At 40.0% G+C, this 23,249-nt stretch overlaps 1 protein-coding gene across 10 annotated transcripts in view; it reads left to right on the forward strand.

Moving 5' to 3' along the window:
* The window catches only part of VPS13B (vacuolar protein sorting 13 homolog B), a 913,516-nt gene that overhangs the window by 339,250 nt on the left and 551,017 nt on the right, over window positions 1-23,249 (forward strand). The window contains exon 20 of one of the 10 annotated variants that reach the window (XM_050940457.1): window positions 15,944-16,485. The exons of the other annotated variants lie outside the window; for them this stretch is intronic. Within the exon in view, the coding sequence (XP_050796414.1) occupies window positions 15,944-16,113 (170 nt within the window). The 3' untranslated portion in view covers window positions 16,114-16,485. Of the gene's footprint in view, window positions 1-15,943; window positions 16,486-23,249 lie in introns of those variants that run through there. 10 annotated transcript variants of the gene reach the window in all.

Here is a 23,249-nt window from a genome sequence, read left to right on the forward strand (position 1 = left end):
CACAAATAGTTGTGATTGTAATTTGAGTTTTAGTAATTGTTCTGAAACTCTGATTACTACCTAACACTCATACAATTATAATTTTATACCAATGGTTTTCAACCTTTTTTCATTTGTGGACCCCTACAAATTTTCAAAGGGAGGTGTAGACCACCTTGGAAATCTTAGACTTAGTCTGTGGACCTTGAGTGGACCACAGACCAAAGGTTGAAAATCACTGTTCTATGGTAACAACAACCTTCCATGGACTTGTTAACATTAACAAGTCACCGGGACTGGATGGCATCACGCAAGAGTTCTGAAAGAACTCAAATGTGAAGTTGTGTAACTATTAACCAGGGTTTGTAACCTGTCCTTTAAATCGGCCTCTGTGCCCAATGACTGGAAGATAGATAATGTAATGCCAATATTTTTAAAGGGCTCTATAGGTGATCCTGGCAATTACAGATCGGTAAGTCTTAACGTCAGTACCGGCCAAATTAGTTGAAACAATAGTAAAGTATAAAGTTGTCAGACACCTAGAAGAACATAAATTCTTGGGCAAAAGTCAACATGGAAATCATGTCTTACTAATCTACTGGAGTTCTTTGAAGGGGTCAACAAACATGTGGACAAGGGGGATCTGGTGGACATAGTGTACTTAGATTTCCAGAAAGCCTTTGACAATATCCCTCACCAAAGGCTCTTACGTAAATTAAGTTGTCATGGGGTAAGAGGGAAGGTCCTTTCATGGATTGAGAACTTGTTAAAAGACAGGGAACAAAGGATAGGAATTAATGGTAAATTCTCAGAATGGAGAGGGGTAACTAATGGTGTTCCCCACGGGTCAGTCCTTGGACCAATCCTATCCAACTTATTCACAAATGATCTGGAGAACGGGGTAAACAGTGAGGTGGCAAAGTTTGCAGATGATACTAAACTGCTCAAGATAGTTAAGACCAAAGCAGATTGTGAAGAACTTCAAAAAAATCTCACAAAACTAAGCGACTGGGCAACAAAATGGCAAATGAAATTTAATGTGGATAAATGTAAAGTAATGCACATTGGAAAAAATAACCCCAACTATACATACAATATGATGGGGGCTAATTTAGCTACAACGAGTCGGGAAAAAGATCTTGGCGTCATCGTGGATAGTTCTCTGAAGATGTCCACGCAGTGTGCAGAAGCGGTCAAAAAAGCAAAGAGGATGTTAGGAATCATTAAAAAGGGGATAGAGAATAAGAAGGAGAATGTATTATTGCCCTTATATAAATCAATGGTATGCCCACATCTTGAATACTGCATACAGATGTGGTCTCCTCATCTCAAAAAAGATATACTGGCACTAGAAAAGGTTCAGAGAAGGACAACTAAAATGATTAGGGGTTTGGAATGAGTCCCATATGAGGAGAAATTAAAGAGACTAGGACTTTTCAGCTTGGAAAAGAGGAGACTAAGGGGGGATATGATAGAGGTATATAAAATCGTGAGTGATGTGGAGAAAGTAGATAAGGAAAAGTTATTTACTTATTCCCATAATACGAGAACTAGGGGTCACCAAATGAAATTAATGGGCAGCAGGTTTAAAACAAATAAAAGGAAGTTCTTCTTCACACAGTGCACAGTCAACTTGTGGAGCTCCTTACCTGAGGAGGTTGTGAAGGCTAGGACTATAAAAGCGTTTAAAAGAGAACTGGATAAATTCATGGTGGTGAAGTCCATTAATGGCTATTAGCCAGGATGGGTAAGGAATGGTGTCCCTAGCCTCTGTTTGTCAGAGGATGGAGATGGATGGCAGGAAAGAGATCACTTGATCATTACCTGTTAGGTGCCCCAGAGCGAGTGAAGCTGGCATTGGCCACTGTCTGTAGACAGGATACTGGGCTAGATGGTCTGACCCTGTACGGCCATTCTTATGTTCTTATTACCCTTTAGACACAGTCTGCAGACTCCAGCTTGAAAACCACTGTTTTATACAGTTGAAATATTCTTTTTAATGAGATGGTTTGTTTTCAACTCTAAATATTTTCATCATGCTACTGCTTCTGTACTCCATTATTCACCACAGCCTAGCCTCTGTTGTAGATGAAGAGGGAATGTAGATTGCTCCACAAACATTTTCGGAAATGGTCACAGATTCAAAAGTTTTGATTGCACACATGCACAGAAGCTTATTGAAAATCTTTGATATACATGGTTTTTTATTAAAACCGAGGCTACTTGTTCTGAGACATAATCTCAAATCTGCAAAGCAATGAACATTTTCAGAACATTATCAATATCAATCAAGTGCCTCATTGATTTGAGGCTCATAGGATTTGCCATACCAGATTACAACTATCGTCACAAGATAAAATTACACAGTTACCATGTGACTAAAGAAATGTGGTGCCATGTGAGATGTGGAACAGATCAGAGCTCGGATTAGTCAATCCCAAAACTTCTTGGGATTTAATCAATAAACTAATTGTAATCCAGAAAGACAATGCCAGCGACAAACTGAGCTAAAACAATATTTTTGTATATCTAGAAAAGTTGACCAAGATTTTCAGAAGTGACTGGTGATTGTGGAAACCTCAGTTTTCACGTCAGAAACTCTAAAGAAGCGTATATTCAAAAAGTGCTGTGTACTCACCCTGTGAAAATCAGGCCCCCTTAAACTGGACATCCAAAAATTGAGACTTTCAAAATCACTACTCATTTTTGAAAATCTTGGCCATTAATCTTTTGTATACTGAATAAGTAACATCTGCATTTTTCTCCAAAGCATCTAAGTACAACTAGTTTGCACTAAATACCAATATGCCTGCCTGTATATAACAATATTGTATTAAATAGCTAGGCATTGTGGGTGCTTTAGAAGTATCTAAGATAGATATATTATTATGTAGAATAATAGTGGATATGCTGCATGTATATTACGTGGTCTTAGTTGTAAATATCTCCATAAAACAGTTTTTTAAAAAAACTTCAAACACAGGCACCATAAACATAGTAGAATATTTAATTTACATGCAATATAGTAATTTTAAATCTCATTTGAAATTCACTTTTGAAACACTTCCAACATTCTTATTACTTCCTGGCAAGCTAAATGTATTTGAAAAATACACTGATAAGATTATATAGTTTAATGAAATAACTACATTTTAAAAATTGTTACTTAACTTGAATTTGGTTTGTGGTTAAATTATTTTGAGGAGGATTGTAGAAGCAACACAGCAGGGCAGACAATATGCTTTACTGAAACAGTGGCTAAATTACAGATTACTATGTCTATAGCCCCAGTCCTGCAACTAAATCTATGCAGGCACTGGCATCTGCCTGAGCAGAAACAGCTGCAGGTTCAGAGCCTATGTTTGTACTCAAACAGGTATAAGGCTGCTAACTTACCAAAAATGACCAGGAGACAATCAAAACAGATTCAGAATTATATTTTCCAGGTCATGCAGGCAGATCTAAAACCCTTCTGGTTGTCATTTTCACTAGGAAACCTGGAAAAAGAATTCTATGCCTGTAGAATGAGAATAGCAATAATTTAAGGCTATACAATATGAAATTAATGGAAAGGTGTCAGGGTACGTGCCACAGTAATAGCTATTACTGAGGAAGTGGACAACGTAGTAATGACAGTTACAGATCTGGAGACTAAGGAACAGCATGGATGCCAACACAACAGCACTGCAAACACAGCAAATATCTATGCCATCTTCAAGAACCTGATAGGAGGAAAAATGAATATGTTTCTAAAATTATTATGGGCACTAAAAGATAACAAATGATACAACTGAAAGTTCTGAAGATCAGTTTATTACTCTCAGAATGATATTCTGAATCAGGTGATGCCTCTTTGTCTTGAAACACTACCCAAATATGTCCTCAGAGTACCGCAACGTAAGATCCGAGAGGATCTACTATCTCGCTAAATATATTTGTATCTCTAAAGATATAGTATAGCCACAAAACATTTTATTAAAATTCATCATTTTTGTGTATCCTGACATCCTACCCCCTTGAGGTGCATGTGAATTATGTATACTGGAATTTGTCTTTTTAATGTAATTGTATTAATGTTTGATTCTGTTTCCATTGAATCTATAAGCAATCACTATTATCTGTTTAGAGGGGCAAGTGAATTCTCCTCTCTCTCCCTTAATCCGTAGAGTATCTTACACAGGGCCTTTGGGTGGGGATAGAAAGAGGGAATTCCACTGTGTGTGTACCAACTCTGTGGCCAGTGAACTGAAAATTAATAAATACAAAGTTAGAAAAAATAACCATTATATTATTTGGAAAACATTTTAAATAGTTAAATTATGCTTTAAATATATGTACCAATATGGTTAACTCATAAACATTTCCTAAAATATATTTTCATGTTCAAAATGTATTGAAAATAGTTAACAGCTATTTTGTAAATGTTTAATTATAGAATCACTAAGTTACATTCTTAAGATGCACTAAATTACTCCTGAGGGCATTCTGTGCCAAAAAATGTAAAATTCTGAACACAATATTTTAAAATTCTACAAATGTTATTCATCAAATACATGTGGCGTCTGCAGCATGGCATTGGGGAGCACAGGCCATGGGCTACACAGAGATGGGAGATCAATGTGCAACCTCTCCACCCCCCGGACACAGACTCAGAGGTGAGGCTGCACCCAACCCTGACACAGTGCAAGGACCCGGTCTGCCCGAGAAACGCCTCAGGGCGCTGCCCCTCTGTGTGGGCAGGCAGGCTCAGCAAGACAGGATCCAAATGTGGAGGGGCTTAATGTGGGGGGATCTAGGTGTGAGTTGAGAAGGTTCTGTGTGAGGCAGTGTGGGTGCAGGCGGTTCAGGGGGGAATCTGGATGCACAGGGGCTTGTTTGGGGGTTCTGGGTGCAATGGTAATGGGACTCTGCAGGGGGGTCTAGGTCAATGTGGTTGGGACTCAGTGGCAGGAGGGGATATGGGTGTGGGAGGATAGAGCTCAGCAGAGGAGTCTGGGTGTGGGAGGCCCAGTGGGGGATCTAGATGCTGGAGGAGTTGTGCTCAGTGGTGGAGGTATTCAGGTGCAACTGGTTGGGACTTGATGGGGTGGGGATCTGCATGCAGTTGGCTCATCAGGTAGGTCCAGGGGCTGGGGAAGTGGGGATCATCAGGTGGGGTTCTGAGTGCAGGGAGGGGAGTGAGGCTCAGCGGGAGAGTCTGGGTATGAGGGGAGAGTTTTCAGAGCTTCCTACAGCCGGGGGAGAAATCTGGGGTTGGGTTTGACCCGGGCCTGGATGCTGTGCAGGGGAAGAGGAAGTCCCGTCCTCACCAGCCTTGCCAGGACTAGCAGCTGAGCTGATGCAGGGTAGAAGTCACCAGCCCAGTCTTCCTCTGTCCCACCTACTGCCCCACGGTGATTTATCTCTCTGCCAGCTCCCTTGGGCGCCCGAAACATACTGCTAGGGAGGGTTACAAGACCGCTCTTGTGGTTTCCCTTTGCTTCCTCGTGAAAGAGTCATTTTTCTGTGGGGAAGCAAAGAAATCTGTAAGGGATATAAATTCTGCGCATGTGCAGTGATGCAGAATTCCCCCCAGGAATAATTATGTTCTGTCAATTATATTAAAATGTCTGTATTTAAATCAGTTTTCTGAAGACTCATCTGTTGGCAGCGAAAAAATAGAACTTTTGATTCGTGTGCCAATATGATACACAAACTTTAATAAGTTGAACGTTCTGTAAACAAATTTATAGTTTAAATGGATGGTTAATACATTATAATGCTTGATTTTTAAGTAATGTGATACCACTTGAATTAAGACAGCAATCAGTGAATGAAATTATTTTTAATTCATTAGCCAAGAGTTAAATTCTTATGAAAATAAATGTCAAAGTTAATAATACTGCCTTATTTTTCGATGGTTACAAAACATGGCATAAGTAATCCTAATCAGCCTGTGAAAGGGATGACTTAACACAACTGTTGATGCACTTGGAGTGAAACATCTTTATCAAGTTAATACAAGAAGCAGTCATGCCCTACTTGAATTACTCATTTATAATAGCTGAGCAGCAGCCTGCATGTGGACTTTGAAATCCTGGGAAAATAAGATGCATGCATGCATTCAACTGTCTAAAGGCTTTACTCTAGAGCAGCTGGGAAATGTTGAAGTTAGTTGTCAGCTACTAGCTGTTGTCTACATTTTTGGTCTTCAGGGAGATGTGATCAGTTTAATTACTGACCAACTTCACTATTATTTTAATGGTCCTGGATTAATGCAACCTTTGGACTTTATAGTTTCAAGAGGCAGTCGACCACTTAGGAGTCAAGTTACAAAATGATCATCTACTTTTTGCACATTTTTTATGCATAAATTCAGCTGACCTAAAATGACATATTTTTAAAATGCATATGTGATAATTATAGATTTTTCTATATTTACAATACTGTAAATGTTCACCACAATGTAAAAAATTAAACACAGTCCTTTGGGTTTATAGGTGAAAAGAAGAGAGCTGAGTAAGGCATAAGTGTTGCAGAAGCGATTTCAAAGAGCATTATCTATCTGCTTGCTAGGGCTTGATTCTAGTCTCTTTGATAAAATGCATATCTTTTAAAAGGTATTTATTTACACTGAGGGCAACAGAATACAGTATATTACTCTGTTTTGGTAGATCACTTTTGTTGGATGTGCCCATGGGCAGGGTTTCCATAACCAAGCTCCCTGCATATGTAGTTGTTTAACCGATACCTTGCCTAAGCCATCTCGGATGTTTTTTTTTGCTTGTGTTTTTGTCTACCGTACACCTTGATTGGGTTGTCCAATCAAGGATAAGCTTCCTAACTCCCTGTTCTTCAAGTGCTGGTCCCTATGTGTATTGCACACATGAGTGCACATGCATGCTATGAGCCCAAGTTTGGAAATTCTAAAAATCAGTGTCTGTTGCACCGCAGATATAGTGAAGGTCTCCTTGTACTCCAGACCAAGGACATAAGAGGCAGTGTGGGCTGATGCCTCTCCACTTCTTTCTTACCGTGACATGGGCAGAGTTGGAATCACTGTGTCCACAGATTTCTCCAGCTTTTATCTTTGATAGCCTGTAAATAGATATTGTAGATAGCTTTTATAGTTTTTACATTGGTATTGTTAGAATTTTATAGTATAGTTGGTATTGCTAGTTCTTTCCCCCTGCGGTCTGGGACTATGCCCAGAATCCTGGGCTTCAAGAACTGTCTCTCTTGCCCTCGCTGCTTCTCCACAAGTGACAATCACCAATACTGTCTCTACTGCTTGCGGGAGCTGCATGTTGTTGGAATGTGCAGCATGTGCTGCTCATTTTCACTGCAAACATGCAAAGCTCATGAGCTTCAGTTAAGGAAACACAGTATGGAGAAGGCTCTGAGGCGTCACTTTGATCTGTGCCAGGGAGACTCCCCCTACAAACTGGCCCCATCAAATGAGCAGCGCCCCTCCAAGAACAAACTTAGGAGCAGAGTCTACAGCTGCTGAGTCCAAGAACTGTTCTTCCCAGGCTTCCTATGAGAGTAGGGGGTACTCTCATGGTTGAAAGGACAGATTCCCCATAAAAGAAGCCTGAATTTGTTTTCTCCCACCCTGGTGGTACAGGCAGTCATGGATAGAGCAAGATCACAGTGTCCCAAGAACACTCTGGTTGACAAGAGCTCAAAGAGGTTGGATCTCTTGAGAAGAAAGTCTTTTCCTCTGTGAGCCTGCAATTCTGTATAGCTAACTATCAGGCCTTGTTAACCAAGTATAATTTTAACAATTACTCCAGGGTGGCTGATTTTTAAGGACAAACTTCCCTCTGATAACAGAGCCCAATTTCAGTCCTTCAGAGGAGGGCAAGTTAGTGGCAAAGACATCCCTTCAAGCTGCAGTGGACACAGCATCCAGAGGCTTAGTCACTAGCATAGTGATGAGGGTTGAGTCTTGGCCTCACTCTTTGGGGTCCCCAGTGAGGTCCAGAACATCATATAGGACCTGCCTTTCAACGAGTCACATTTTTTTCAACAAGGAAATGTATGAGTCCCTAGACTGATTGAAAGACTCAAGGTCAACTCTATGGTCCCTGGGACTTTATACTCCCACCCCAATGAGACAACACCAGAGGCAAGTGTATTAGAACAAAGCCACTCTCTCCACAGACGTTCTACCACAAGTGTCCAGCTGAACCCTTGTGTAAATGTCAGAGGACTCAAGAGGCCTTGGTTTTCAGCCCCCTCTGCTGCCACGACCTTTACCCATTCCCAGCTGTACATTAAGGTCTACTTTTGACCCTTCAGTCAAGATCCGTCCACCTGTATTGATGCCATCCACCTCTACTCCCCTTATTTTTGTGGGCTGTCTCTCATTTTTCTCCCACAATTGGGCCTCTGTCACAACAGACACTTGGGTCTTAGAAGTTATACATCAAGAATATTCCATAGAGTTTCTCTCCCTCCTCCTTCTCAAACCCCCTTTCCTGACCCCCTTCAGGGGCCACTCTCACAGGTGATCCTTCAACAGGAGATGGACTCCCTCCTCCAGTGATGGGCAATTGAATGAGTGCCATCTCAGTATCAAGGGAGATGGTTCTGTTCCTCTTGTTTCTTAGTCCTTAAAAAAGATAGAGAGTATAGACCCATTCTGGACCTTCAACAACTGAACATCTTAATTTGAGAGTCAAAATTCAGGATGGTTACACAGGTGTCAATATCATGTGGTTCATGGCTGTCAGCATGAAGGACGCTTATTTTCATGTAGATATTCCTCCGTCCCACAGAAAGCTCCTTTAGTTTCTAGTTGGTTAGGAACATTTCCAGTTCAGAATCCTTCCGTTTGGACTAACAGCAGCACCCTGAGTATTCACAAAGGTCTCCTCAGTTACGGCAGCCTAAATCAGGGTTACACAGTTTTCCCATATCTTGATATCTTTTTAAGGCCCGGCTTGACAAAGCCCTGATTGGGATGATTTAGTTGGAGTTGGTCCCGCTTTGAGCAGGGGGTTGGACTAGATGAGCTCCTGAGGTCTCTTCCAACCCTAATCTTCTATGATTCTGTGATGATTGGCTCCTAGTAGGTTGCTCCAGCCATGAGGTCAGAGTGGTGACTTTGTTCCTGCTCCATCTTCTAGCAATACTGGGTACCTGTGTGAACAAAGAAAAGTAAATTTTAACACACACAAAGACGATAAACTTCATTGGAACGACACTGGGCTCCATTTCAGCAAGAACTTTCCTTCCCACATAAAGATTTCAGTTAATGAGCCAGCTGATAGCGCAGATTATTTGCAGACCAAGGACTACAGTCAAGGTATGCCTTTCTCTTCTAGGTCACATGGCCTCATGCATGTATGTTATATCATTTGCCAGACTTCATCTATGCTGCCTATAGGCCTGGCTCTGGTTGATCTACTCACCAGACAAGGATCACATCAACACTAGAGTGGACTGTTACCACCTTGGTCATCACCTGTTTTACCTGGTGGTCAAATCTGGATTGAGTCAATCTGTCCTCTTATCAGGATCCACCCCTTCCCTGATCTCCTTACTCAGGAAGGGGGCAGAATCAGACACCCCAATCCAGATCCATTCCACTTAAAGGTCTGGTGTTTGGATGGGCACTGGAACTAGAATGAATTTGCTTGACAGCCGTCCAGGCTGTTCTTACTCAAAGTAGGAAAGACTTGACTGGAAACTGCCTCCTAGCTAAATGGAGACATTTTGCTGGGTCTAGGATAAGCAGCCTTCTTCACGTTCTGCAGGTATCCTAGTCACTTTAAATTACCTCCTGTTTTAAAAAAAACTCAGGTCATTTCATTAGCTCACTGCAGGACCAGCTTACAGCAACCAGTGCCTTCCTTTCTTCAGTGAACAGGCCATCTTTACTTAGCCTATGACAGTGAAATTCATGGAAGGCTAGTCAGGACTTTTCCTCCAGTCATCAAACCTTCACCTCAGTGAGACCTCAGTGTCATCCTATCAGCACTCGGTAGGCCTCCATTTGAACCCTTGTCAACATGCTCCATATCCCACCCATCCATGAAGGTAACTAGAAAGGTGAACAAGATGCGAGCCCTCATGGAAGACCCACCGTATACTGTTTTTCAAAGGAAAATCTCCATTTGCCTTCGTTCTAAATTCCTGTCCAAGGTTATTTCTGAATTCCATGTCAATCAAACGATCCATATACCTGTTTTATTCCCCAAACATCGTACCTTCACTGAAGAAAGAAGACTTCATTTCCTTGATGTCAGATTTGTGTTGGCATTTGACCTGCAGAGGACCAAATCTATCAGAAAGTCACCAAGGTTATTTCTTGCCATAGCAGAAAGTTCAAAGAACAAACTATATCCTTTCAGAGAATCTCTTAATGGATTTCTGGGTTCACCATCAGATAGTATCAGTTAGTACATATCCCACTGCCTGTCGGATGAGCGCACACTCCACGAGAGCACAAGCTGCCTGTACAGCATGCCTGTAGGAAGTACCTACACTGGATCTATGCAGAGCAGCTACCTGGAGTTTCATGCACACAGTCACAAAGCATTATGTGCTGATTCAGGCCTCCACTGCAGATGCAGCAGTGGGAACTACAGTACTTCAAGCATCTTTGTTGCTGGCATCTTTGTTGCTGGCATTCTTGCACCCCCCCTCCAGTCTAAATACTACTTGTCAATCACCCATATGTGGAATACACATGGGGACCAGCACTTGAAGAAGAAATGGAGGATAACTTACGTGTAACTGGAAGTTCTTTGTTATATGTGCTCTATATCTGTATTCCGCTACCTGCTCTCCATCCCCTCTGCTTCAAACCCTGCTGGATTCACTTTAAGAGAAGGAGCTAGAGAGGCATCAGCCTCTTATGCCCCTGGTCTGGAGCATGAAGAGAACTACTGCGTATGTGCAGGCAAATGGACACTTTGTTAGAATTTCCAGACTCATGTTCATGGTGTCCATGTGTACCCATGTGTATAATACAGATAGGCACCACACATCTGAAAAAACTTCCTGTTACCGGTACGTAACCTCATTTTCCTTCACACAATGTGGATCAGAATAGTAACTAAGGGCTTACCTGCACTGTGCTGGCGAAGTGCACTAGAAGAGCGCTGTAAAGTAATCTGATGTGCTGTGCCCTAACTGTCCTGTGTAGACCCTGTTGGTGCACTCTAAAAGGTAGCTGGTTCACATTAACATAGTCTATTAATGCAAACTAAGTACCTTTTAGAGTATGCCAACAGAGTCCATTTGGGGCAGTTAGAATGCAGCATGTTAGAGCACTTTACAAATCACAACCCTCTGGCACGCTTTGCTGCACAATGTAGACAAGCCCTTAAATTGTTTATTTCTCATTAGGAGGCATCAATCACAACTCCATAAAATAGGTTGAGTTCTGTTTTGCATTTGAATCAGTGATTCAGCCTCTTTATGTATGAAAAATATAGCATATCTTCCCCAAACTTACAGCAGTTAGTTTAAGTACAAAATGTATTTTCTGAGAATTTACAAGTAAATCAATTGATTAGTTTGAGTTAAAATGAATGAAAAGCCATGTCCTTTAAGAAACTCAGGTGCTTTTTGTCCTAAATGAGCTCAGGAATAAAATAGCACAGATCATTCAATCTTTCCTTATAGATAAATTAATTTTGTTTGAAGAAATTAGGTTGCAATTCAGCTAAATTATTAACAGTTTTTGTACTTAATTGTTATGATTACATGGCTAAAGATAGGATAATTTCAACAGCACAGGTAACACTTAAGTGAGTCCATTGTGATGTCAAATACTGAATCAAACATCACCACTTCTCTACAGCTAACTTGCAGACAACAATTCTAATGGTTGTAGTGAGTCAGTGGTATGAGGGAGACTGATCACATGTATTGAGTTCTCACTGATAGATTCCTTGGTCCAACTGTCACTTCTTTTTAAAGGTTCCATGGCTATATGCTAGCTTCAGCTTCAGTGCTTGAAAGGTTCCTCTGGAAGTGGGCTCCCTTTACCCCTTTAACATTGCATCAGTCTCATGAACACTGCCCTTAGACTATAAATTAAAGGTCAGATTTATCCATATGATTTGGGGGTAATTACAATATATCTTTAAGTAAGCAAAGGAGGCACTACTCTGGGTTATGCAAAATGACCTCACTGTACATTAAGTGGTAGAGGCTGTTGTCTGACTTGTTGGAAAAGGTGTGTGCCCCTTTCAGGCTAGAGAGCAAGGGAGTGACTTTCTGCTGCAGCTGCAGACCAGGTTGGTGTGGAGGTGTTGACCCATCCCCCTCAGGTGACTGGAAGAGAGGGGAGACTATGTAAGTGCATGTCAGTGTAGGTAAAGCCATCTTTTGTTTGGACCAGAGGTAACAGCACCCACCTTCCCACACATGGAAGTGGTGGAATACTGGGTTTTGTCAGGATCTGCTGTGGGCATTATGCAAGTCACTCCTTTCTCAGGGGGCTGGGAAGTAATTTTTCTCTCACCACCAAGTATGCCAAGGCAAAGTGGGTTTTTTTGCCTTCCCCACAGCAGGTTTTGGGGGCTTAGTTGGGGCAAACATAAAACAGGAGTTAGGCTATGGTGTCGCAACTCATTACATAACTGTGAAGTGGATGTCCAGTGCAGGTACTCTGTATTGAAGGGATATAATGATTAGATAAAATGAATTGGTAAAGGATTTAAAGGAGATATTCTTTAAAGGAGAGGAAATGGGGGTGGGGAGGTTCAGGGCTCCTATGACTAATACAGGAGAGAGCCACACCCTCATCTTTTTTGTAACCCCTCCCCCAATCCTCATTTGAGGAGGGAATAGTGAGGTCCCAGCAGCAGTTGGCTGCGGACCAAGATGGGTAATGGGGAGGGTTGACAGAAGCCCCCTAGGTATATATTGAAATGATTATGGAATTATCTGCACTGTATCCTTTTATCTGCTGGGTACTCCCAGATTTTTAAGAATAAAGTTTTGTCCTATTTAAACCATATACAATGTTTCCTGTCCTCCTTCCGGCATAGCCAGACAATGGCTGTAAATTAGGTCTGTCAAGTGATTAAAAAAATTAGTCGCGATTAATCGCACTGTTAACAATACAATACCATTTATTTTAAGTATTTTTTGATGTTTACAATTTGCAGGAGATAATGCTAACTGTTTCTTGTTTACAATGTCACCTGAAAGTGAGAACAGGCATTCACGTGGCACTGTTGTAGCTGGCGTTACAAGTTATTCATGTACCAGATGTGCTAAAGATTCATATGTCCCTTCATGCTTCAACCACCATTCCAGAGGACATGCTTCCATGCTGATGATGGGTTCTGCCTGATAACCATCCAAAGCAGTATGTACTGACATGTTGATTTTCATTATCAAAGTCAGATGCCACCAGCAGAAGGTTCTTTTTCTGGGGGGGAGGGTTCTGTAGTTTCACATCAGAGTGTTTCTCTTTTAAGACTTCTGAAAGCATGCTGCACATCTCGTCCCTCTCAGATTTTGGATGGCATTTCAGATTCTTAAACATTGGGTTGAGTTCTGTAGGTATTTTTAGAAATCTCACATTGGTACTTTCTTTGCGTTTTGTGAAATCTGCAGTGAAAGTATTCTTAAAACGAACATGTGCTGGGTCATCATCCAAGACTGCTATAACATGAAATATATGCAGATTGCGGGTAAAACAGAGCAGGAGACATACGATTCTTCCCCTGAGGAATACAATCACAAATTTAAGTAATGCATTATTTTTTTAATGAGCATCATCAGCATGGAAGGCTGTCCTCTGGAATGGTGGCTGAAGCATGGACAAGGCATATGAATGTTTAGCATATCTGGCATGTAAATACCTTGTAACGCTGGCTACAAATGCTCTCTTGGCAGCTACAAGTGTGGAGCATGGAGAGAAAAAAGAGATGAAATTGAGTTGCATGAAGTAACAAAAAAAATCCATGGTATAATGCCCTGATATTGTATTATGATGATTGAATGATGATGATATATCCTTATTTTCTGAGTACACTGTCATAATAATTAAACATAGCACAAATGTCATGACACAATGTGAAGACTTCCCACAGTGATTATTCCACTTTCTGTAGAAGAAATGAGCCTTCAATATCTTTATCAGTGATTTAGAGTATGGCACAGAGACTACACTTATAAAGTTTGTGTATGAAACCAAGCTCGGAGGGGTTCCAAGTACTTTGGAAGATAGGATTAAAATTCAAAATGATCTGGACAAACTGGAGAAACGATCTGAAGTAAATAGGATGAAATTCAATACGAACTAATGCAAAGTACTCCACTTAGGAAGGAACAATCAGTTGCACGCATACAAAATATGACATGACTGCCTAGGAGGGAGTACTGCAGAAACAGATCTAGGGATCATAGTGGATTACAAGCCTAATATAAGTCAACACTGTTGCAAAAAAAGCAAACATCATTCTGGTACAGTATGTATTAGCAAGAGTGTTGTAAGACACGAGAAGTAATTCTTCTGCTCTACTCCGCATTGATTATGCCTCAGCTGGAGTATTGTGTCCAGTTCTGGGTGCCACTTTTCAGGAAAGATGTGGACAAATTGGAGAAAGTCCAGAAGAGAGCAAAAAAAAAAAAATGATTAAAGATCCAGAGGACATGACCTATGAGGGAAGAGTAAAAAAAATTGGCTTTGTTTAGTCTGGAGAAGAGAAGACTGAGGGCAGACATAACAGTTTTCAAGTACATAAAAGGTTGTTACAAGGAGGAGAGAGAAAAATTATTCTCATTAACCTCTGAGGATAGGACAAGAAGCAATGAGTTTAAATTGCAGCAAGGGATGTTTAGGTCGGACATTAGGAAAAACTTCCTGTCAGGAATAAATTGCTTAGGGAGGTTGTGGAATCTCCATCATTGGTGGTTTTTAAGAGCAGATTGTCAGGGATGGTCTAGATTATACTTAGTCCTGCCTTGAGTGCAGGGGACTGGACTAGAAGACATCCTGAGGTCCCTTCCAGTCCTACAATTCTATGATTCTGTGTCAGCCAGATGTTCAACATTTTGTTTTGCCTCCCTGATCTGCTGGGACCTGCCTGTAGTTGCAGTTTGTGTTGCCGTTTTCCGAGCAATGGGGAGTTAATTGGATTACAGTACAGCCAGGCAGTAGGGAGTCAAGGAGCCAGAGCTGGAGTTCAGATTCTAGACAGGGAGTAGGGGAAACCAGAAATTTAGATCGGTGAGCTGGGTTGCCTGCAGAACAGTGCAGCAGCTGTAGCCAAGAGCTGGGGAGATCAGGCATTGATTCCATTGCATCAAAACTTCCTCCTTCCCTGGTTCATATGGGGGAAGAAGATGCTGAGTCGGACTGCCTGGAAAACCTCAATGTGAGTGAAATTTGGCTGCCTGGAGAGCATAGTGAGGGGAAAAAACCTTCCTGTAAAATAATCATGCTTGATAATCCACAATGAATTTTATGATGATTAATTTCAAGCTTGAGCCTAGTATGTGTGGGTTTTTTTGTGGTGTTGGAAAATGGGAATAAAGGATATTTTTGATGATAGAAACCATTGGTATGGAATTTGGTGATGGATGTGATGGAATTTGGTCCCACTGTACAGAGAGTACACAGAACCCAGGCTAGTAGTTATTACAAATGATTTTTCCCACTGAAAATACTGATATATCCATGGAAATCGGCTTAAAATGCTACTTTGTTTAGCTTGCTCAGAATTGTCACAGTACATAAAGACCTTGAAAATGAGTCCACTGGCCAGGATATCTCAATTCATTGGTATAATAATAATGTATCTTTATCTAAATTGCAGTGAAAATGAGATTTAAGAACCTTTATGACATAAAGGGTGTATACACAGTGGATGCATAACTGTGTATATTTTAAAATAATTATTGAATTAACATAGTTTGCTGGTAGCACCAAGATGGTCAGTTGAAACAGATACATTATTCCTCTGCATAAACATCTTCTAATCTCAAAATATGTCTGTTTCATTTCTAGGATACACTTTATACCACAACAGTTGTACAGTGTTTTCTGCTGTAAAAAGCATGTCTGTAAGAAGCCCATTAATAGTACTATGTGGAACAAACATCAGTGAAGATTTTTCTAACTTAGACTTTTCTAGCACTTCAGATAGTAATTGGAAACCCTGCTCACTTTTCAAGTAATCTGTCTATTTTGGAAATTTGCTTTTCTGAGATATTAAGGTTCATGTCTATATAATGGGCTATTTCAATATATAACCTATATTTGACATAGTATAATATCAAGGGAACTGTTTTAGAGTGGTACACACTACATGGCATAGCAGTAATTTTCTCCTGCCACCTAATTAGTTCTGTAGCTCAAGTGGTAGAAGTCTGTGCAGAAACACTGAAGGTTTAGGGTTCAAACTGCTGAACTTGCATGATTGTGAGTGGAAGGGAATTCCGTACTTGTACATAATATAATTTATTTTTACCTTTTTCCTTAAAAAAAAAAAACTAGGAAAATAACCTTACGATCTTAATTTTACTCACTTGTGTGTGTGCATTCTTTTTCACTGTCTTTAATTCCATGGTCACATACTGTTTGTTTCAAAGGACCTTATAGGTGGAGAGATATGAAATACAGTATCAATAATAATCTTTTTAAAAAAAACCTAATGATATTCAATAATAGGTTTTCTATAAGAATATGGCATAATGCACAGGTGCATCATGATGTGGAATAAAGCTTTTATTGACATTTACTTGGAATGATTTATATCACTATTACTGTCCCTGCCAAACAGTGTGATCATACCAAACCTTTGCAAGTAAATTTTTTATGCCACATTTTCACATATTCTGTATATATTCACTCAAACTATCATGTAAATAGGAAGAACAAAGCATATAAGGTGAATAATTTGTGTTTTGGAAAGTGATCAATCTGAAAGTTTTTTTGTTTAAAATTTTATTATATATATATGCTTAAGGATTAATATATAAAATATACTCACTTTAGAGCTCAATCTAATATTTGGTTGTACTGTATAGCAAAATATCAAATGGGTATTTAAAAATTGTGCAGTTTCGTACTATATTTTCTTCTACTTGTAAGCTAAATTACCTTTTCAACTAAATCTATATTAAAGATACATAATGTTATCTGGCTGGAAATCCTAAACTATAAAAGACAAGTGTGGTAGCTGAAATTTGTAAAGAGTAGTTAGATTTTAAGTGTATTAATTAAACAATAATGCTCTGATATTGACTCATTTGGCCATAATGATTTGTCTTGCATGATAGTATACTGATTCAAATAGATGTTTAGAGTTTTCTAATTTTTTTTTGATTATTATATTTCTCCTACTAAGTGCAATTTAATACTTAGCTACTGATAGTGTTTATTATTACTGTTATGCTTTAGATCAAAAGAAAGATAACATAGTTTGTTACAAAGCATCAAATAATTTGATCTTTGTACCTTGGCAATAACTAAAAGTAGTGGACTGAAGTTCAGATTTATATAGTGAATGAGTCTAAGTAGTTTTCTGTGCCATTAGCGGAACAAATTAAACTTTCACTGGTTGAGTGCATATTTCTAAACAGTGTAGTGTGGGAGGATTATCAGCCAGTTAGTCTTATTGTTTTATTGGTAGCAGAGCAGTTTTAAACCAAATTTTCCCATGTCAGAGGTACTGTACTAAAAATCCCAGAAGTTCTGCTAAGAAATTTATGAAGTGGTATGAAAGTAAATTACTGAAGATCCATCAAAGCAAGTATGTTATTAATTGACAATTTATTGACTTCATCCTCAGTGCTAGTTTAAAAGAAAAAAAAAGATGAGGTTTCAGATTACACTTTGAAAGCTGTGTGAGGTCTTTTGTAAGATATTTCAGTTAAGCTGTAATTAATTAACTTAATTAAACAAATATTAGTAAAAGAGTAAAAACACACTTATTCTTATGGATCTATAAAAGTGGTAGTCATGGGCTTAATATAAATAGCTAACGGAAAGTGTGAATCTGGGTCTGTTTAGGACAGAATGCAACACTAGTTATCTTTGATCTTCTGAGAAATGTAGTTCTTTCTCAAGTAAATTTCCCATTGACATCATCGATTTATTGACTAAGAACTTACCCTCCAGGTTAAGGTTAGTAATATACTACTGTTCATCACACTAAACTATTGCAATATGTCTAAGTGGGTTTAATTCAAACAGCATTGTCATTTACTTTCATTGTTTATTACTTTACCTTACATTGTGTGGGCTGTGTATTACAGCAGAAAGATTCCATCCCATGATGTATTCTTGTCTCTTCCACTTACTTACTGACCTTGTCTGTTTCACCTAACTTCTTTTGTATATCAATTTATGTATAAAATGTGCTATTTCATAATCTACTTCAAAGGAGTGTTGTGAAACTTCAGAATCTCATTTGGAATGTACAACATGGAGTGTGGAATATTATAAATGAGTGTACTTGTGTCTTTAAGCATTAGTAAAACTTTGATATAAAAAATATTTATACACAATCCAAATGAGATTTTCAATAGTGGCTAAATAAGTGAAGCACCTAACTCATCCCACTGACTTTCAGTGGAAGTGGGGAACCTAACTGTGTTAGTCATTTTTGAAAAAATCCCATCTCCAGTCTTTTTGATTCATCTGTAATTTAAATATGTCATCTCTTGAATTTGTATGTATATGAAGATGCATTATAAATTTGTGCTCTGCAAATACATTTTCTTATTAGTAGAAATCCCCAAAGCCTACTTCACATAAGACCTGATCAAGTGCGTACAGAAGTCATTAAGAGTCTTACCACTGACTTGAATGGATGCTGTACTGGGGGGCTCCCAGCAGCTTGCAAGATGGGGCTGAGAGAGCTCATTGAGTATGACTCAAAGTGCAATTTCTTATGAAAATATTATGATAAATAAAAAAAATTAGAACAACAACTTTTAATACATTACAGCACTAATAATTCTGGAATAAAATCTCTTTTATCCTGGAATGGTGTCTCCATATGGGGATCAACTCCAGAATATCTGAAGCATGATATTTTATTCTGCTATGGTTATGCTACTCAATTTCCTTATAAAGACAAGCCCTTCAAGGTTTACCTAATCAGAAATATTGTTATTAGCATAGACAGTATCTAAAGGTATCCTTCCCTTTTTAGTTAGGGCCTCAGAGCAACCTTAAGCTGCTGCCTTAGTATTTTTTTAAGTCAGCAGTGATCTAAATATTTTCTTTACTAATGTCAGCTTTATCTCCTTTGCAATTTTGTATATGCTTTTCAAGTACTTTTCCATGTAAAAATCAACTTTTGAAATGCTTTGCTGACTTCTACAATTCAAAGATTTCCTAAATTAATTAGGGCTGTTGATTAATCACAGTTAACTCATGCAATTAACTCAAAAAATTAATCACAATTAAAAAATTAATCACAATTAATTGCAGTTTTAACTGAACTATTAAACAATAGAATACCAATTGAAATATATTAAATATTTTGGATGTTTTTTCTGCATTTTCATATATATTGTATTATGTAATTGGAACCAAAGTATATATTATTTTTATTATAAATATTTGCACTGTAAAAATAATAATCAAAAGAAATAGTATTTTTCAGATCACCTCATACAAGTACTGTAGTGCAGTCTCGTTGTCCTGAAATTGCTTTGTCCTGAAATTGCAAGTTACAAATGTAGATTTTTTTTGTTACATAGTGTTTTGTTCACTCAGTCCTACTTCTTGTTCAGCCAATCCCTAAGACAACCAAGTTTGTTTCCATTTACAGGAGATAATGTTGCACTCTTCTTATTTACACTGTCACCAGAAAGTGAGAACAGGCATTTGCATTGCACTTTTGTTGCCAACATTGCAAGGTATTTACATGCCAGATATGCTAAATGTTCGTATGCCCCTTCATGCTTTGGCCATCATTCCAGAGGACATGCTTCCATGCTGATGATGCTCATTAAAAAAAATGTTAATTAAATTTATGACTGAACTCCTTGGGGGAAAATTGTATATCCCCTGCTCAGTTTTGCCTGCATTCTGTCCTATATTTCATGTTATAGCAGTCTTGGATGATGACCCAGCACATGTTTTTCATTTTAAGAACACTTTCACGGCAGATTTCACAAAACGCATAGAAGGTACCAATGTAAGATTTCTAAAGATAGCTCCAGCACTTGACCCAAGGTTTAAGAATCTGAAGTGCCTTCCAAAATCTGAGAGGGACAAGGTGTAGAGCATGCTTTCAGAAGTCTTAAAAGAACACTCCAAATGCGGAAACTACAGAACCTGAATCACCAAAAAAGAAAATCAACCATGTGCTGGTGGCATCTGACTCAGATAATGAAAATGAACATGTGTCGGTCTGCACTGCTTTGGATTCTTATCGAGCAGAGCCCATCATCAGCATGGACTCATGTCCCCAGGAATCGTGGTTGAAGCATGAACAGACATATGAATCTTTAGTGCATCTGGCACATAAATATCTTGCAATGCTGGCTACAACGGTGCCATGAGAATGCCTGTTCTCACTGTCAGGTGACATTGTAAACAAGAACTGGGCAGGATTATCTCCTGCAAATGTAAACAAACTTGTTTGTCTGAGTGATTGGCTGAACAAGAAGTAGGACTGAGTGGACTTGCAGGCTCTAAAATTTTACATTGTTTTATTTTTAATGCAGGTTTTTTTGTCCATAATTCTACATTTGTAAGTTCAACTTTCATGATAAAGAGACTGCACGACAGTACTTGTAGGAGGTGAATTGAAAAATATTATTTCTGTTTTTTATAGTGCAAATACTTGTAATTAAAAATAAATATAAAGTGAGCACTGTATTCTGTGTTGTAATTGAAATCAATATATTTGAAAATGTAGAAAATATCCAAAAATATTTAAATAAATGGTTTTCTATTATTAACACTGCAATTAATTGGACAATTAATTTTTTTAATCGCTTAACAGCCTTAAAATTAATGCATTGCATAATATATAACTGAGTAAAGATATTTCTTCCACAGTATTTGCTATGTTGTATTTGCTCATGTTGCAAATATAAAAAAGGTTTTATATCTTAATAATTAAGCAATTAGCAACATTGCTGGACACAGGACAAAAAATTAGGAAGCTGTAGTTAATCTGTGTTATTTAATATTACAAGATTCTATTTTTCTAAACTGAAGGAACATTATACAATGTATTAATGGCAGTTTATTGTAGTTTGAAGTATGGTTCTCCATCTTGTAGTGCAAAACGTTTATTCAGTAAAAGCTCAGCTTGATTGTGTGTACCAGGGTTGGGCAAACTTTTTGGCCCAAGGATCACGTCAGGGTTGCAAAACTGTATGGAGGGCTAGGTAGGGAAGGCTGTGCCTCCCCAAACAGCTGGCCCCCACTCCCATCCAACCTCCTCCCACTTCCCACCACTTGACTGCTCCCCTCAGAACTCCCAACCCATCCAACCGCCCCACCCCCTGACTGCTCCCCTCAGAACTCCCAGCTCATCCAACCGCCCCCACCTTGTCCCCTGACTGCCCTCTCCTGAGACCCCCCCAACCCTAACTGTCCCCCAAGATCTCACTCCCTATCCAACCCGCCACTCTCTGTCTCCTGACTGCCCTGCCCCTATCCACACCCTGTCCCCTGACAGGCCCCCTGGGCCTCCCACTCCTATCCAACCCTCTCATTCCCTGTTCTCTGACTGCCCCCACCCCGAACCTCCACCCCATCCAACCGCTCCCTGTTCCCTGACTGCCCCCTTGGATCCCCTGTGCTATATCCAATGCCCTGGCCACCTTACCATGCCTTCCTGGCAGCCGCACCACCAGCCGGAACCAGACGTGCTGCCACACTTACCTGCAGGAGCTCACAGTCCCACCGCCCGGAGCGCTGCCCGCATGGCGGTGTGGCTGCGGGGAAGGGGGAATAGTAGGGGAGGGGCCAGGGTCTAGCCTCCGGGGCCAGGAGCTCAGGAGCTGGTCAGGATGGTCCTGCGGGCCGGATGTGGCCCACGGACGATAGTTTGCCCACCTCTGGTGTATACTGTGGTCTTGATTCACCAATGTGTTTCCACATTTATGCTGGGATACTCCATTAAAATGAATTAAATTACACCAGAAGAATACTGGAATAAGACTGAACAATGAATCAAGCCCTGTAGATCTTTGATAATTAATTTTATTTGCATATGTAAATAATTTAAAAAAGACATGAACTTTGTGAGAGCTCTTCTAGGCGCAGCTGAGGAGAAGGGTACCTCATCCTCTCCAGTCTCTTGGCTCTCAGCACCTTCTTGCCTCAAGATATCACATGAGGAAAATGCTTGAGAAACCATTGTGGGGTGAAATCTCTAACCCATCGACTCTTCTGTTAGTTTTGGCAAAATGGTAAGAGAACTTGCTTCCCTTTGCATCCTGCTTGAACCTTATTATTCACAGATTGGAGGCCTGCATGTGCTAGCCAACTCGGGCTTGGGCTGTGGGGCTATTTCACTGCTGTGTAAACTTCCAGGCTTGGGCAGGAGCCCAGGCTCTAGGACTTTGAGGGGTTGGAGGGTCCCAGTGCTCAGTCTCCAGCCCAAGCCCGGAAAGCTACATAGCAATGAAATACCCCTACAGCCCAAGCCCCGTGAACCCAAATTGGCTAGCACAGGCCAGCCATGTGTGTCTAGTTGCTGTGTAGACATGCCCTTTGAGTCTTAATAGCAAAGGGAGAAAATTCACCCAAGAAAGATACGTGTTGAGAATAAAATAAGATTTGGTGAAACTAAGTATATTTAAGTTAATATATGTTAACTAAAGCTGTGGGCTGAGAGATAAAGGAGTAAAATTTCATTGTATAGTAATAGGAATCTATAGTAGAATTTTTGTAGTTTATTATTGCTAAGGCTACATTTTAGTCACGGGTATTTTTAGTAAAAGTCATGGACAGGTCATGGGCAGTAAACAAAAAATCGCGGCCCGTGATTTGTCCATGACATTTACTAAAAATAATGGTGACTAAAACTTGAGAGGGGCTGCCGGGGGCCCTGTAGGTGCTGGGGTAGAGTGACCTGGGTGCTGGGGGAGGATGGCTGACAGCGGTGTGTGGCCCAGGATCCCTGCTGATGCTGGAGATTGGGAGGTTGGCGGAGCCGGTAGGCTCCCTACCTGGCTCCGTGCCTCTCCCCCCTCCAGTAGTAGAATTTGGGCATGGGAGGGGGCAGGGGATTGGGGCACAGGATGGGGTGAGGTGGGCTTTGGATGGGGAGCAGTGGGCCAATGGGAGCAGGGTTTGTGCCCTGGGCGGAGGCAGGACACAGTGCTGCCTGACC

Source organism: Gopherus flavomarginatus, chromosome 2, assembly GCF_025201925.1.
Source record: "Gopherus flavomarginatus isolate rGopFla2 chromosome 2, rGopFla2.mat.asm, whole genome shotgun sequence".
Lineage (NCBI taxonomy): Eukaryota > Metazoa > Chordata > Testudines > Testudinidae > Gopherus > Gopherus flavomarginatus.